At 46.6% G+C, this 17,917-nt stretch overlaps 1 protein-coding gene across 1 annotated transcript in view; it reads right to left on the bottom strand.

The window, feature by feature from the left end:
* The window catches only part of SEMA5A (semaphorin 5A), a 464,615-nt gene that overhangs the window by 64,246 nt on the left and 382,452 nt on the right, over positions 1-17,917 (bottom strand). Inside the window, exons 15-16 of the mRNA XM_080804210.1 lie at positions 12,103-12,284; positions 6,184-6,327 (exon numbers count right to left, since the gene is read on the bottom strand). Coding sequence (XP_080660336.1) covers positions 6,184-6,327; positions 12,103-12,284 — 326 coding nt within the window. The remainder of the gene's footprint in view (positions 1-6,183; positions 6,328-12,102; positions 12,285-17,917) is intronic.

Genomic DNA, 17,917 nt, shown 5'->3' with positions numbered 1-17,917 from the left:
CAAATATCTACAAAATGGACTGGCCAATGGTTCTTCATGTCTCTAGTCCTCCACACACAGCCAGATTTGCCATGTAACACTGGACACTGCTGACACTTTATTGGCTCTCCTGGATCTCTAGTACCTTAAAGCACTGCAAGTCAGATGTATTTCATGATGCATTAAAAATAAAGATTTTAATTTTGCCCATGACTGCTCATTCTCATTTTGCATTTTAAACTGAATTAATAACCCAGCAATATTTCTCTATAAATTATCAATTTTTCCATAAAGTTCATCTCTGTGAAGAGAACTGCCTTTCATAACCCCATGCGGACTAGATTCTCACCACTGTATCATTTCTGGTCTTATCTCTTCATGCTACAAGCTGCGTTCTGCTCTGGTTTGGTCCGTGCTAGTTTCTCACTGCAGCCCCTGCCAATCCTGAACCAGTCAGGATCCGATCAGAGCCATCTTCTCCTGGCTCAGCTGAAGTGACCATCCCTTTCCTGGGACATACTGGAATAATCAAGTCTCTGCGGTACTGGAAAAACTATACATACAGAGAGTTCCCCCTACTATTAACTTTTACCCCAGGAGAGAGCTAAGAGAACCCATTAAGGGAGAGGAATGACTTATAAGGGAGCAGTACATTGCCTTGCTAAGCAAACACACCCCATGGGGACAGAGGAAAATATAATTTAAAAAATGATAAAAAATAATTAAATAATAAAAATCATATAATAAGCCCCCATTGGTTCCTGGGACTCTTAACTTTGATAATACAATGGGGGCAGACTCTGATGTGGTCCCCATGCTCCTACCTCCTGAAGTCACACCTTGCGTGATCCCCTCCCATTCAGTGTGTGTAGCTGGGGGTGGGGGGTGGGGAGGACCTGTGACTTCCTCCTAACCAACAGAACATAGTAAAAATGACAGGATATCACTTCCATGATTGAACCTACATAAGACTGCAATACCCCTTTTTTTCAAGAAGGCTCTCCCCTTTTTCCAGTTCCACAGCTATGAGGAATGAAGCAGTCAGACCTGAATGGTGTAGGTGGAGAGGGACGGAGGGAGGTCTGGCCCATAGACTCAGTCTGACAGCATCCAAGGAACTGAATGCTGCCGACAACCATAGGATTTGGGAAGCACACCCTCTCCGGTCAAGCCTCAGATGAGACTACAACCATGGTCCACAGACTGCCGCAGCCTCATAAAATCCTGGAGCAAAGGACCCAGGGCTACAGTGTCCAGGCTACAAACCCACAGGCCCTGTGAGCCAATACACAAGAGATGCTTCCGGCCCTGAGTCAGTGGTAACATTGTTACGTAATGACTCCTGAAACAGATTCTGATGCCCTGACAATGCAGTGCTCCTGGAGAAAATACCTAGAAATGTGAACATGGCTTTGGGACCACGAAATGGGTAGATGCAAGGAGAATTCTGTGGATCAGGCAGAGAGACTATGAGGATGCTGCCTGTGAGGCTTTAGAGGGAAACAGGATAAGAACTAAAACTCAGCAACAAAACCAACCCAATTAGCAAACAAGCAAAGGACACAAGGAGACATTTCCAAAAAAGTAGACAAATGGCCAATAAGCACAGGAGAAGATACTCAACATCAACAGGCCTTTGGGAGATGTGGATCAGAGCCACAATGAGATAACTGCTTTATACCTCTGGGAAGAAAGGGAGGGAGGGAGGGAGGAAGGGAGGAAGGAAAGAAGGACGGAAGGAAGGAAGGGAGGATTGGCTGGCAAGGGTTTGGTGACACCGGAAGGCTCACACACTGCTGCGAGAACATACAATGGTGAAGCCACTGTACAGAATGCTTTGGCAACTCCTCAAAAAATGAAACACAGAATTACCATAAGACCCAGGAGGTCCACTTCTTGGTTTATACACAAAAGAAGTGAAACAGAGACTTGAACTGACACTCATATGCCAATGTTTACTGCAGCATTTTTCACAGTAGCTCCAAGGTGGAAATGACCCACCTGCCGACTGGCGGGTAAAGAGGCAAATACAATATGAGATAACCATCCAGTTGTGCGTTATTCAGCTGGAAAGGAGGAATGGAGCTCTGACACAGGTCCGGCATGGAGGACCCTTGAAAACATCATGCTATGTGAAATCAGCCAGACACAGAGGTGCAAACAGCATATGGTTCTATTTACATGGAGTATCTCAACTAGGCAAATTCATACAGAAAGAACATAGGTTAGAGGTTACCAGGGTCTGGAAGGAGGGCAAAATGGGGAGTCACTGCTTACTGTTTACAGGATGGGAGTGATGACAGCACGTTGGAAATAGATAGTGTCATAGTTATATGACACAATAAGTGTAATTACTGTCACTGAGCTGAACACCTAAATTCAAAGAGAAAAATTCACAGCAAAATGGAACACCCAAATCCGAAAGTTTAAAAGAGGAGCCCAGGATTGGAAACTGGGGGAAGGAAGAGCCTTGTGACACGAGGCAGAAAGCTTCAAGGCTGTGACTGCAGTTCTGTGGAAAGCGGGACACGGCAGTGTGAAGTGCCAATGCCGAGGACATTCCCAGCAAAGGGCTGGAGCTGCTGCCCAGTGTCTTCTTGCTGCTTCTGGTAAAATGTATGAGGGAAAGAAAAGAAAAATTGCAGGAAGGAGTAACAAACAGGAGAGACCAGGATGGACTAATTTTGGAAGTTCTGAGTCTCTCCTGATGGCAAATACGCCACAATTAATAAACAGCTTCCAAGCACCGTGAGGAATGTTTGGCAGAGAGAACAAAAGCCGCAGATACGAGGACACAACCTTGTGTTAAAACCTCAGAAAGACCAAAGGATCAAGAGTAATTTCAGTTCCACAAAGGGTGCTCCCAGGAGGTCAGGAGCGAGGGTGTGCCTCACAGATGGCCTCCATCACAAGCCAGCCACGGGGTGCGGTCCCTCAGCCAGCAGGAGGCTCCCCCCGCCAGAGAAGGGCTATCTCAAAAAAGATCTGTGGGTGTGGATTTGCTTACTAGCGTAAACCTCCAGGGAATCCACAGCCGACCCATAAAGTTAATTTCAGCCAAAATACCAGCTTGCACTGAAACATACGGAGAAAGTACAAAATGGAATGAGGCTTCTAGAATCAAGATTTCTCCTGGCAGGAAACAGGTTGATACAACTACCCAGTCGCAAGCACATGCTAACTTTCGCGAAGAAGAAAAAATGATTCAGGAAGCAGAAATGAGAGCCCAGGAGGCAGAGCCAAGCACCATACAGAATTACGCACAGACCTTAAAACTTAATCCGGCAACTCCCAACACTTGCCTGGCTAGATTTCAGAATTTCTATAGATCAGTGATTCCTCTATACCTTCCATCCTCCCCTTGCCCCAGAACAGAAATGTCTGTAGCTTTATCCTTGCCTCTCCCACCACCATACGTTGGGTGTATTGGTGGCAGATACCTCGACTCTGATTTTAGAGGCTGACAGACTGAGAGGAACGACCCCCAGAAAGCCTCATTCATATCTGAGCCTGATTTAAACTGTAAGGTTCTGGAACCTGGGGAGATGATTTAATGCTATGAAACTTCTGGGGACCTTGGGAATAGGTGAAATACATTTTGCATATGGAAGGGACAGGAATGACCGAGGGACATACAATCGACTGTGGCAGATACTCCAAGGTGACCCCAACAATCCTTGTCCCCCAGTATTTATGCCCTGTATAATGTCCCCCTCTTGAGTGTAGGCAGGGTCTGAGACTTCTAACCAACAGAATACGGCAAGGTGATGGCATGTCCCGTTGCAATTGTGCCATATAAAACCACACTGCCCATCTTGGGAGGACACTTTTCTCCTTGCTAGATTTGAGGAAGAAAGTGACCATATTGGGAAAGCTCGTTTGGCAAGAAATGGAGGTTCTCAATTTGATGGTCCACAAGGGACTAAATGCTGACAACAACCACGTGATCTTATAAGCTGCTCCTTCCCCAGTCGAAGCCCAGGTGAGACCACAGCTCTGGCTGAGCAGAGAACCCTGAGACATCATACTGACACTCCTCATCCATGAAGACCGTGAAATAATAAATGGGTGTTGTTTTACACCACGATGTTTTCGGAACTATGTTTACACAGGAAGAGAAAACGAAGGACAGGGAGGCCAGAGTCTCCTCGAATCTTGAGTTTAGTTCTCAAATATATCTAAGGGACAGTATTCACACTCACATTACGAGGGTGGAGACACCTCCCACAAAACACAACAAAGAAATCTCAGAACGGTTTGCTTATGAAGACCGAGAAACATATCACGTTCTCGTTATTCTAGATTTCATGAACCTCTTGATAGCCTGCTAAGCCCCTAGAAAAGCCGTTCAATGGGAAAGCTTCAGTTTTATAAAATCTTATAAAATTCCTATCCTTACCATCCACCCGTGTGTTATGGGCATTCAAATACTCCTTCATGTACAAAATGTTTATCTTGTCCAAATGAGCATGTTCCTTTTTTTTTTTTTTTCGGGAAAAAAAGAACATTTTAAGTGTAAGTCCCCCAAGCATGATAGCCATCCTGATTTTTCCCCGTACACGTAGCCTTATGAAGAACCATACGTGCACACAGAATGTACGTATCTTTAGCTGCAGACTGAGAAAGCATGTTCCTGTGCGTTCAGCCTAGGAAAGCCGCTAACAGGCGTCAGATCTGCGGAGTGCTGGGTCTGCAGGGCAGGCTCACACTGATGAAAGTGACTTTGCCCGAATGGGCTGTATTATGTGATGTAGAAATTTTTTTTTTTTAATTTTTATTTCTTTTCAGCGTAACAGTATTCATTGTTTTTTCACCACACCCAGTGCTCCATGCAATCCGTGCCCTCCCTCATACCCTCCACCTGGCTCCCCCAACCTCCCCCAACCTCCCGCCCCTTCAAAACCCTCAGGTTGTTTTTCGGAGTCCATAGTCTCTCATGGTTCAGATGTAGAAAATTTTAAAACTTCAAACCAGTTTTAAATCTTGCAAAGTTAAGAAATAGCAGGGAGACAGTTCGCCCATAAACGACTTTCCCACTTATCAACTGGTGTTGGATCAGAAAAGATAGACTTGCACAAGACTGTCTCAGGGGACTGCTTCAAAAACGACCAACCTTGCTTTGTAAAAATCATCTTTCATTTTCCTCTGAGACAAAAGGAATGAAATCTTAATTGGCAATTTAGGAACACCGTGAAGAAAGAAAGGAATGATTCTCCCAGGTTGTTCTGAGGTCACAATAAATACCCAGCAGGGAACTATCTGTACTGTAAACCTACTGGTTTTGTCTCTATAAATATTGATTACATAGCAAATAACCGCATACGGTATTTTTATAAGAGGCTCTCACTGAACCCATATGACCAGATATAATCCTTACTACATTTTAATTAAAAGGCCTCGAAAGCCATTTTGTTTCACACGGATCAATACAGTACGTTTCTATTAGTATGGTGGAATAAAAATCCAGAGCGATGTGAGATTCACTTGCTTGGATTTTCTCCCAACAGTCGTAAACTAGAATATACTTTACATATGCAAGAAAGAGCCAACCATCACGACTGTAGATTTCATGATGCCAAAGCCTAATGTCTGATTCGAGGGAAAGCAACAAACTGTGCGACTCCAGACTAGACAGAACCTTCCCCCGCCAAAGCTTACAGTAACAGGTGGCATGGGATCTGGGTTCTCCTGGGTTCTCCTGCGCTCCTGGGTGGGAGTTAATGGAGGAGTGTGCGGTTATCACACAGTCAGACCCTGAGTATGTTCTCACCTTGTTCCAGCTGCTTGATTTAGTTCTGGTGGAAAACTCTACTTCATCTGACTGCTACCGTGGGGACCCAGGGCTGCCTCAGGTCCTACTCGGAACTGCAGCTTTTGAGACCGGGTCTAGCTGAATTCTAATGAGTCCCCAGGGAGGCCAGCCCAGAGGTGCCCACGGCCTCTGCATCTCTGCTCCCTCGGGAAGGGCTCAGCTAGCCAGCCTCCTGGGTACTGCTGCGGCCGGCGCTTGGATGTGGTTAACACGAGGCTTCGATCAAAATTAAAGGATGTCGGGAAAAGAGCAGCGCGATGTGGCTCAACAGAAAGGGACGCCACAGAGAAGCTAAGCGACGTCCCAGGCTAAGCCCGCAGGGACCCCGGGCTGCACTGGAATGGCAGGGAGAAGCGACAGGACGGCGGTGTCGGGGCCAGAGCGGCGCCTACCTTTCCTCGCGATTCTGCCCCACGCACACCCGGCCCCCATGCCGGGGAGTGGGGTTGCTGCAGGACCGCTGGCGCACCTGGAAGCCGATCCCACAGGTGGTGCTGCAGGGAGACCAGGAGGTCCAGGGGGTCCAGCCTCCGTTCCTAGAGAGAGGAAGCAGTGGGGTCACCAAGTCAGGCTCACAGTACGATCCCTGCGTGCACCCACCTCCGACGACCTTCAAGTGTCCCGCGTGCAGACTGTGGGACTAGGGGCTGGGAAGGGAAGGGGAACCGGAGCCACAGGACAGGACTGGACGTGCTGTGTCATGGGACTCTGGGCTCCGGGGAGATCCTGCTCCTGGCTGTCTGACTTTAGAGTCCAGGTCGGACCTTGGGCAGTAACGCTTACAGTGCACTAAAAATAAGGTATCCCATTAATTTGTTCTATATCAAGCTATCCATAATAATTTGAATATATAATTCCTATCATAACTTCAATAATTGGAATACATAATTTTTATAATAATTTCAGAAAATTTCTCTGAGAAAATTCTGTATTAGAAACTATTAAAAATTTTTACTTATGAAAATGTTTAACTAATGAAAAATAAGTCTATTTCCTTGAAAAGCAATTAGAGATAAATCCTTGAACCTCTAGAGTTTATGCTTTGACTTGTAACATATCACTTAGAATCTGTAAAAAGTGTACGTCTGAACAAAACACCATCTAAAACTACCTATAATGCTCACTTTTAAAATCTATTAATATCAAAGAAAATCAGTAATTCTCTTGATAGCATTCGTAATGTCCAACGAGCATTGTTATGGCCAAAGCTTTAAAACAAGCTTTATTAAAAATGAAGGAACGGTACTTTAAATTCAGATTCTTGGCTCTTTTCTTACAGTTTGACAAAGATATAGAATATACACAAGCAGTGCAAAGTGCACATAACTGTATTTATGTTATCATAAATATAATATGATAGGCATACAAAACATAAAATTAAAATAAAATAAACAGCCTGTATAAAAGTGGTTTATAACATGAACCAGCACTGACAGCTAGAAGAGGATTTTTTTTTTAATATTGTACTTTTCCCTTGCAATGCCTGTATTCAGAATGTTTATAATTTAAATATTTCCCTTAGTAGTTAGTCCCTGTCGTTAAAAAACAAATTGTTAGCATTTTTAAAGATTTTAACTGTCAAAATATCTGTTAAATCTGGAATCCAAACTCCCAAGTGAGCAGCCCACTGCAGCTGCAATCCGTTTACACTTTACTGATCACATACGCATTTCTATACTATGTTATCCTCAGAGGATTTTCTTTTCCACTGGGAAAAAAATCAACTGACATTAATTCTTATTTTTATTTTATACATTCCTTTAAAAATATGCAGGTCTGCAACTGTGCCATTGAAGCTCGAGGTACAAGCAAAATACTGTGAACATATAATTTCTATAATAATTTCAAATGAACATTCCTCTGAGAAAATTCTTAGTATATTTCATATTTCTCTATTTTCTGAAACTTCTTCATGATATAAATAAAATATGTAGTGATGCTTTGATGTATTATATTATCATAAAGCTGCTTTATGATCATTTAACCAAGTAATCACAAAGTAAGACAAATCCAAGTTTCTCATGAAGATAATTAGCTAGTATCTTATACCCTGTTACCTACGCAATTTAAAAAATTACCCAAGTAATTCATTTCGTTTTCTAAAAAATAGTCATTTCAACATAAATGAAATGACCTTTTTACTTTCTAAGTTTCTTTATAAGTAGGCAAAACGGCTCGATAGTGCAGGAGGCTCTCCTTCCAAAACTGTGTAATTTTTACATTTGTTTAATTCTTAATTTCTTAAACCTTTTAACAAACATGACGTCTTGTGATATATTCTATTTACAAGAGAGGGAACCTGTTGTAGACAGAGAAGTGGGCCAATGGAGGTATTTATAAATAAGAGAAAAACAGTAAGTGAAGAACTCGAGTGCACCTGTCTGTGTGTGTTGTCTGCTGTCTGGCCCTAGGTGTGCGGTCTTGCAAATGCTGCTTAGAAGCAGACACTGGGGGCACCTGGGTGGCTCAGTGGGTTAAAGCTTCTGCCTTCAGCTCAGGTCATGATTCCAGGGTCCTGGGATCGAGTCCCGCATCGGGCTCTCTGCCCAGCCGCGAGCCTGCTGCCTCCTTTCTCTCTGCTTGCCTCTCTGCCTACTTGTGATCTTTGTCTGTCAAATAAATAAATAAAATCTTAAAAAAAGAAAAAGAAGCAGCAGCAGCAGCAGCAGCAGACATCGTAGTAGCCATGAAGCAGCACCAAGAGGTGGACGGATCATTTCAAGGATTCAATCAGTCCACAACAACCCACTTCTGCCTTTAAAGTATCACTAAAAGGGGTTCACTTATTCAATTACTAATCTTAAAATAACCACTAATGATACTGCAGGTCTGCTCAGAGGATGACATTTCAACTAGAACTAAAGCCAATGACGTATCAATAAATAAGCTGTACTCGTGCACTTGACTGTCCTTTTCTCGGCGAACAGAATCACAGGGAACATTCCTCACTGACCACGGTCTACAAACGCAACAGTTCTCTAACTTCTGTAAAGTTTCTCCCATGCCTGGATGGCAGCCGTCTCAGTCTTATAGAAGGAATGCTACGCATAATGCGATGTTGATAGGGCTGTTTTCTGTAATCACATAAAAATCTAATCTGCGTAGCTCATTCGACCTGGTGAAGTGACCTGGGCTGGCCTGAGGAGGAGAGCAGAGGGCGCAGCGGGTCCTCGCACCCCGAGGTTCCGCATCCGGCCGCCTCTCCTCCTGGGTAGGAAGCGACCTGGCTCTCTGGGCTCCTTACAGCGTGATCGCCCGGGCTGATCTGCGGCGTGAGGGACTGCCCAGAAGCTTCTGCATTCTAAACAGGCTCATGGAAACAAGATAATGCTTAAAAAAATACGGTAAACTAACAAGCAAGCGAGGAGAGAGCCTGAAGACTAATTCGAGCAGCTCTCCTGATGCTTGTTTCAAGCTAGAAGATGCTGTGCCGTCATGGCACACGGGGGCAGGGGAGAAGGTGCACCCTGAGTGCAGTTAAACAATGAAGCAACCACAGAACAAGAAGCGGGAAACAGGAAATCAACTCAGGGCATCCCTGTCGGAACCGTTCTCCTGGTTCCTCAGTTCCAGGACAGCTGGGGTGTTCTGGGCTCGGATACGTTACAGAGCAGAGCTTTGTTAGGGACTGGCTGCTTCTAGCCCCAGCTGCGGAAGCACAGAGTGCTGGATGCCACGCCCCCACAGGGGACAGAGGCTGTCATTTCTCCAGAGCCCCAGGCTAGGACCTGTGGCTGAGAGGATCCAACCACCGTCAAGGGCTGCCCCATGTAGAGGGCTCCCTGTGCAATCAGCTGAGACCTTTTCAGGCCGACTGCACTGCTCAGTCCTCCCTTCCCTTGACCTCCTCCCTTCCCATGTGGCTAGATATATTTCTCTCTCTCCTCCCTCTCCCCATGTCTCCCTCCCTCCTTCCCTACAAATTAGAATTCAAAAGTGACATGATGTCATGCGGATGCACTTTCAAATAGTCATTTTAATTATAAAATAAGCCAGATTTTTCTGATCGATAGTAAGTCTGACTTGGCCCTGTTTGGCTAAGCTAATTACTTTATATTGTGGATTTCATTTCATACATTGAATGACTTCAGTCTGCTGCTCCAGGATATTGAGAAAATGTATTTAAATGATGTGATGTGATAAAAGCATTTAATCAAAAATATATTTGTGGGGGCGCCTGAGTGTCTCAGTCGGTGGGGTGCCCGACTCTTGATTTTGGCTCAGGTCATGATCTCAGGATCTAAAAGGCTCTGTGCTCAGCAGGGAGTCTGCTCTCCACCCTCTCCGTCTCTCTCTCCCCCCATGCAAATAAACAAATAATCCTAAAAAAAAATTCAAAGACATATTTACAAAATGTATTGAGTTAGCAGTATTTGGAATTTCTCAACACTTTCTGAGTATATTGGGTTAGACAAGGTGTCTCTACACAAAGAGTAACAGGTTGTTTTGGAATCCTCCGATCAGCCTTCTGAAAGGCTCTCTGATGTGCCACTTCGCTCGCACTGAGGGAGTACCTGTCAGTACCGAATGAGCGAAAAAGTTGGCTTATAGGATAGGTGGGTTGCGATTTTTTGCTTCCAACAAAATTGAACACCAACACAAACAGGTTATCAACTGATATGGGGCAATAAAGACAATCTCTGGTGTTAGATTACCAGGCCTTTGGCAGATGACTTCGAAAGAATTCAGAGAAGTGAGGGGAAATGCTGTAATCTTACATTTCCATCAACGTATGGAAGTCATACCTGTCAGTGCTTGTACCTAGAAGAATAAAAACCTCAGAATGGAATTGATGCTAAGCCCTCCCTGAATCAGGGAAGAGGTTACATTCATGCCTGAATAGGAAACGTGGCTGGGAATTAAAAACAACTGCCCAAAGAAATGGATTTCCAATATAACTTCACTTTCCAGTGTTAAAAGATTGTCAAAATGTGTAATATTCATGATTGTTAGATTTCTTGTATGCTAATTTTCAAAACATATATTTAAAATGTAAAGCCTAGGGGTGCCTGGGTGGCTCAGTCGGTTCAGCATCTGCCTTCAGCTCAGGTCATAATTCCAGGGTCCTGGGATCGAGCCCTGTGTTGAACTACCTGCTCAGCGGGGAGTCTGCTTCCCCCTCTGCCTGTTGTTCCCTGGCTTGTGCTCTCTCTCTCTGACAAATAAATAAATAAAATCTTTAAAAAAATAAAATGTAAAGCATGCGGTTATCAGAAACAAAAATTTTGTTTTCAATTCCATTCATATAATTTGTTTTTGTGGTAGTTGCAGGGCGGTAGGATATAGTGACCAATATAAGACTTCCACATATAAATGTAATATATGAGGATAAGATTCTATGAGGGAAAGAGAATAGAAATAGGGAATTAAAGAAGGAAAAACATAGATTTTCTAAATATTAAAGTAGAGCCTGCTCATCGATTTTTTAAATGGCCAGGTAGCTATGAAATCACTAAGACACCGAGATTCCATTATAGATTTAAATAGTAAAGTGCATCCTGCTTCCCAAATCTGCAGGAGGGGCTGCTTACTAGTACATGGGCGGCCAGAATAACTTTCCTTTGATGCATTAAGTGACACTAGGATTGGGTGAGCTTTGTGCAGGGATTGAGTACAAGGCTGGGGGCTTTCGGTCATGAAGTGTCTGCCTAAATAGCAGAGGCTCCCTTTCCTGGATCTGACTAGAAAGTTGGCTAATGTGCCGCCAGAAGCGTCACATCTGCTTTCCATAAACCTCCACGTGCGTCCACGTGAGCACGCCTCAGGGACGGGGAGCTGGGACTCCATCACTCACAAGAACTGGCTGTGTCATCTACTACGTGTGGCCAAATCTGATTTCAGACTTGCTTTCATTCTCAGGAAACCCCTCATGGCGAGGTCACAGGGGAGAGTCGAAGCACTCATGTGCTTCTAGACACTGATGCTGGCAAAGCGAAAGGCCCGTGTGAAGAGCTCCGCCTGACCCGCGTGGCCAGTGCACCACAAACGTATGTGTCCTCCCAAGACGGACCTAAAGTAGCCTGAATGTTCCCGAAGAGGATTTTGATTGACATGGACATTTCCCTCCAACAAGCCAAGAGCATGGTGTGCATCAAAAATGTTTCCCGATCCAGCGATGAACACATTACCCAGGTTTAGATTTGTAATCTAATTTATAATTTATAATCTCCTTCGGTAGATCATGTAATTTTACGTGGTGAGCGGCGGTCCTTCGCCACCTCTCTCTTGAAAAGGGAAGGTCACCAAGACGACTCCCCGCCCGTGCGCGGTCTGTGTGCACATGTGGGGGTACAGCGGTGTCGGGGACGCACCTGGAGCAGTTGGCGATCTCCATGCGGGGGCCCTCGCACTGCCAGCCGCCGCACTGGGGGGCCGGGCTGTCGCAGGAGCGGGTGCGGCACAGGCAGGACCCCACGGCGCTGCCGTCCGTGTGCGTGCAGGGCGTCCACGGAGACCATGCGCCGAAGTGCCCGTCCACCGTGAGATTCCTCGTCTAGGAAGAGGATACAAGGGAGGAGGTCAGCCAGGGTCAAGGCTGTAAACAGGCAAACTGCAAGGTTAGATGTCAGAACACATGCGGAATACTTTAATGTTTTCATTAAAGAGGTTATCTCCTAAGAACACAGCAGAGGTCACTGGTGGAGACATTGCTGGAGGAGGGGGGGAGGAAGGAGGGGGACGGGAGGGGTGGGAGAGGGGAGGGGGGACTGCTAATGGCTGGGCAATCAGGTTCACCCCAGATTTGTCCACTAACGTGAGAAACCCAAAGAACAAGCAGAACTAAAGTGAAAAATCACAGATGGGCGACTCTGCTGCATTTTTACGTCCCTTAAAAAAAAAAAAAAAGACAGTTCAAACAGTTCCATTTCAGACATGGCCTAGCTCAAATGTCACTGCAAATGGTCAACATTCAATTTATAGCTGATTAAAGCAACCAGGGCCTTAGGAGTCGGTAGGCGCATCCCAGGCGGATGGGTCTGTACTACCTCCGCCCCCGCAAGGGCTGGCCAGCGGGCGAGGAAGGGCTGGGCGTGGAGCTGATCCCGCGCTGGTGTAAGGCCCAGAGACTGAACTCTGAGTGGGGCAAGGTGGCGAGGAGGGGCTGGCTGCCCAGCAAGCTCCGGACTGGGATGGGGATCGAGGAAAGCACCTTTTTTCAAAAAATTTATTTTTTCTTTCTTTATTTTTAATGATTTTACTTATTTATTTGACAGAGAGGGAGAGACAGTGAGAGAGGGAATACAAGCAGGGGAGTGGGAAGGGGAGAAGCAGGGAGCCTGATCCCAGGCTCGATCCCAGGACCCTGAGATGATGAGCTAAGCCGGAGGCAGACGCTTAAGGGACTGAGCCACCCAGGCGTCCCCGGGAGGGCACTTTTAAAGTCCCACCATCCTCACAAAAGAGGACTCCATGGACAAAGTGATTCATTCTTTGGAGGCTACAAACTGTACCTGTACTTTCCCATTTCAGAGAAGTGCCAACACCCAGTGAAAACGTGGGTGAGCTTTACTTTCGTCCCATCATTTCTCCAAACACAGCAGACAAAAGTCTCCACGAACCACGTTCCTTTGCTGTGACGTGGCCGGTGGGTCATCTCCAGCCGCCGCAGTGTGACCCTCTCTCTCTTCCCTTCCTGTCAGTACTGTGACCACCGAGGTGCGTGAAAATCCAGAAGCCGTGTGCCATGCCTGGCTCACTCCGCAAGAAGCGAAGAGGAGGGAAGGGAGCTCAATTCGAGGGGACTCAGTGGGCCCGACCCAGAGTGGGAGCGAACACACAAAGGCAGATTTTTCCCAAGAGGAAAATATCCCCGTTTCCAAGGTCCCTGTAGCCCCGTGCAGTCAGGATAAAAACGCAGCTCCTACTCGGACCGTACGTTGCCCTGGAGCCTTCAGGGTTTTCTTGGAGAGCAGAGCTGCTCAGGACAGAGTCAGGCCACTAATTCCTCACACAAAAGTGTCCCTCAAGCAGCAAAGCCTTGACTCTGGGGGCTTCCCACATCCATCCTGCACTCACTCTCGTCTCTGGTCCAATCGGCTCTTGTGCAGGGACAAACAGCCACCGCCTTCGCTGTGACAGAACAGAACTCGGGCCAACGAAGCCCCACGTGTAACCACCGTAGGCCTCTCTAGACAGAGACCAGGTAATGGCGGCCGAGTGAGGGGCAGCGCCTGGGGAAGGGCGGCCTGACAGGGCTGTCACAGGGACAGGAGCCCCCCGTCAGAGCTACAGCCTAAGCTGGAGGAGGGCAAGGAAGAAAGTCCCCAGTTTCTCGGCTCCGAGACCATGTCTCCTGTTGTCTAACCCCAAGACAGCAGGGAAGCCTGGCTGGGGTGGGGGACAGGCCGGAAGTAGGGCAGGTCAGGCCAGGGGGCAGAGAGTGGACGGGGCGGGGGGCGAAGACCGCCCGGCCTGGTGAGGGAGGGAGGGGCGCTACTGTGATCTTTGAAGGCTTACAAACCCCCACCAGAAGCTTTAGAAAGGGCAGACGGGAGACAGATTCGAGGACTGGGGCAAAGAAGACTCTCTCAACCCCCCTTGGCATCTGTTCTTCCCTCTAACACAGCAAGGAAACGGGCATGGCGACTGTTAGGATCTCTTTAGCTACGGGAGGTTCTGAGGAAATCTGAAACCCCAGGCAGCACAGAATGTGGAGAAACTGAAGATCTGTGAGGCCGGGAGACATACACCACGATGATGATCCATGAATGAGGACGGAACAGAATCATCCAGATTGTTGCAAGAGGACGGTTTACGACGGAAACACATTCAGACTGCACGGTCGTGAAGCCAAACTCACAGTCGGCTAAACTTCGTGCAAGCTAAGTTTATCAGAAGGGTGGTTAACAAAGAAGTCGTCAATATAGGACAGATACAAGTAGAAACACCGAGAGAGTGAGAGAAGCAGGCAAGTGGACAGACAGACACGGGGGTGAGGAGGAACTGGAGGACGGGGGTCAGTCTGCAGATCGGTAAGTCCTGGGGAGGTCAGGTACAACACGATGGCTTGAGTTCACTCACACTGCTGGATGGGACATCGGAAAGTTGCTAAGAAGGGAGCTTGTCTGGGGAAAGACCTCTGGGTGGGGGGTATCTGTACGAGACGATGGGTGTTATCAGAACTTACTGGGGTGATCATTTCACAGTCTACGTAAGGGACGTCACTACGCTGTATGTCTTCATCTCATGCCGTGCGGTCAGTGATATCCCAGGAAAATGCCCAGGGAAGGAAAGAACCCTCTGCACTAGACATCCTTCCCCCCAACCTCTGGGCACTGGCGGGAGATAAGAGTCTCTAGGCCAAGAGACGTTATGCATGTTCTCTGTCCGACTGTCTGGATGAGCAAAAGATGGGCCAATAAAGACAGAAAAAGAGAAAGAACCTGAAATAAGTGGTGATAAATGAAAGAATGTTGTGGAATGAGGTAGAAAAACATAGAAAAGGGGCACATAGGCGGCTCAGTCAGTGAAGCCTCTGCCTTCAGCTCAGGTCATGATCCCGGAGTCCCAGGATCGACCCTGCATCAGGCTCCCTGCTCAGCAGGGAGTCTGCTTCTCCCTCTGACCCTCTTCTCTCTTCTTCTCTCACAAATAAATAAGTAAAACCTTAAAAAAAGAAAAAAGAAAAAGAAAAGCATGGAACAGTTATTACAATAAAAACACTGGAAAGAGAAAGAACTGTCCTGGGCATTTGTCAGCAAGAGTATACCATGATTGCAATTTGCAGGGTAAGGGGGCACTTTCTCTTTTGGCCAGAGGTGGGGTAGCACATGGGCGGTCAGACTCTCATCGCTCTTAACCCCACCCTCCCCCCCGCCTTTTTGATGCTGAGTATCTTAGTTTGAGAATCTTCCTAGGGAACAGATCTGTGAATAATGGGGTAGGTTCTGCTACTCCCCTTTCCCGCATGAGTAAGTATTTTTATATTTTGTTAGTTTTCCTTAGAAATCAGAAATAAAGCTATCTAGAATATTTTATCTTTGGTTGCGCTATGTCCAGATTTCTGTCAAGCGACTTTGTATTTGAGGTATGTGCTTCGTCTTACTAAATATTATATAGTAAGATGTATATAGGTGGTAGTGTATGCCAGGCACTGTGGTGAGTGATTTCCACGTCTTAACTCTGCAGTGTTCACAATATTCCTGGTACCTACATCCATTTCACAGAGAGGCACACTGAGGTTCAGACGAGGCTCAGTTTATTCAGTTTCACTGGTTGTGAAAGACCCAAGAATCAGGCTAAACAAGCTAATCCAGAGACTGTGATCTCCGCCACTTCATTCTGTAATGTGATTCATTGATCCTTCCCTGGTGAGAGTGTCATGGAAACCAGCACCGTACACTTTTATCCCTAACTGTATAATAGCAAAGCTCCCCTCACCTGGGAAGTAATGGATTCCCAAGTGCTAGCCAGGGAAGATTCAGTTCCTATTAACAAGCGTAATCCACAATCCTGCGTTTGAGTCACTCATGCTCACTAATTCCCAAGTAATCAAGGGCATAGATGCATTCGTTGGGTGCTGAGGTCCCTGGAGCGTATCATGAAGGTCTTCTGCACTCCACCTATTATCCTCATACTTAAATCCAAGTCTTCTATCTTCCACTAGTATGTTTTTTCAGGCATCAAAAGATCTTCATTTATTTTCAAAGTTTCATGTCGTTTTGGTCAGTGATTGTAACACAACAGTATATTGGATGTGCTCCGTGGAAAGGACCGGCTCATGTTGTAATGTCAATGTCATTCCTAAATGTCTCTCCATGAGCGAACTACACGAGGGAGAGCGAGCACCTTTGAAGAGGAGTGGGCAGGAGTGCTCCAGGCTACGACAAGTTGGGTGGATAGGGGCAGTTTTTAGAATGGAAGCACTGATGCCTAGCTTCAGGATGATCCTGACATTAAATGAGATAATCCATTGAAATGGCCTAACACAGCACTCAGCACATGGTGAGTTAACACACAGTTAACCTCAGCTCCCTCTTCCTTCCTTTACTGTAGATTTAAGTACAAAGTTTGAAATAACAGGGCATAACGTGCAAGGTGACCACGGGATCACCTGTGGGTGGGTGTACATGTCCGTCCCTGCTCTGGGGAGATGCTGGCAGCTGGAAACGTCACTGTCTCGTAGAGTGGGTAGAATGTCAGAAGCACTGGATTCACATCCTGATTTCTTTCCCAGTGCAATTTTAGAACCTTCTATAAACCCTTTAGACGTGCTCCATGGTGGCGCTTTCTAAGGGGAGGCTCTGGGCTCAGTCCTTGCTAAATATCTTCTCACTGCAAAGGTGCTGCTTACACACTGTCCTGGGGAGGAGCCAGTCACTGAAGACATTGAGGTGCTCATGTAGTATACAGCACAGTGCATTCTGGAACAGGGAGAGATCCAACGCACAGGACAGTACGCTGGTGACGGTGTCCGCACAAAGGATGTGGGTGGCATTTGGGCATCACCAAAGCCCGGGAAGATTCTTAAGACAATGCTCTCCTCGCTAAGCAGCACTGCGAGTTACGTAGGTCACAAACAATACCCCAGTCACTCTAGATCTGTAAATTCAGATCCTGCTGGGGCACGTCAAATCTCTTCACCTGAGAATGTTTTCGATTACAATTATGTAAGCCAACTACGGTCCTGTCTCCTGGACAAAAGAAATCCACAAACATTTTAAAATGGGGATCTTGTTGTGGAAAGCAGATCTTCTCTAGCACCAAGTCCCTGGGAGGGTTTCCCAGGGCCCATCACCAAGTGCAACTCTCCAGACACCAGAGGACTGCCTGGGTGCTGAGCGCAGCACTGACTTTGGGGGAATCCCTTGTGTGAAGTCCCTGGTCTGAAGTTCATGAACATTTACTTGGTAGGATCCCCCAGACTCTGGTCGACCTTCATCTTACTCCATGTTTGCCTAACTCCCACTGAGCTCCGTCCACATGGCAGAATCCCTGCTTTCATTATTCAACTTGTGCTTTTACACTGGATGTGAGACGCTCCGGTCTCATTCAGAAATCCCTCTGCTTGACTTCCGGCCTCCCTATAGCTGTCACCTTGCGTCCCCGCGTACGTGCACCTGATCTCTGCTGGTCCACCCGAGACCCCCTGAGCGCCAACCCTATGTCCCCGCACGGTCCCATTTC

The sequence above is a fragment of the Martes martes genome (genome assembly GCF_963455335.1).
Source record: "Martes martes genome assembly, chromosome: 5".
Taxonomy (NCBI): domain Eukaryota; kingdom Metazoa; phylum Chordata; class Mammalia; order Carnivora; family Mustelidae; genus Martes; species Martes martes.
This window is presented reverse-complemented; position numbering and strand designations above follow the sequence as displayed.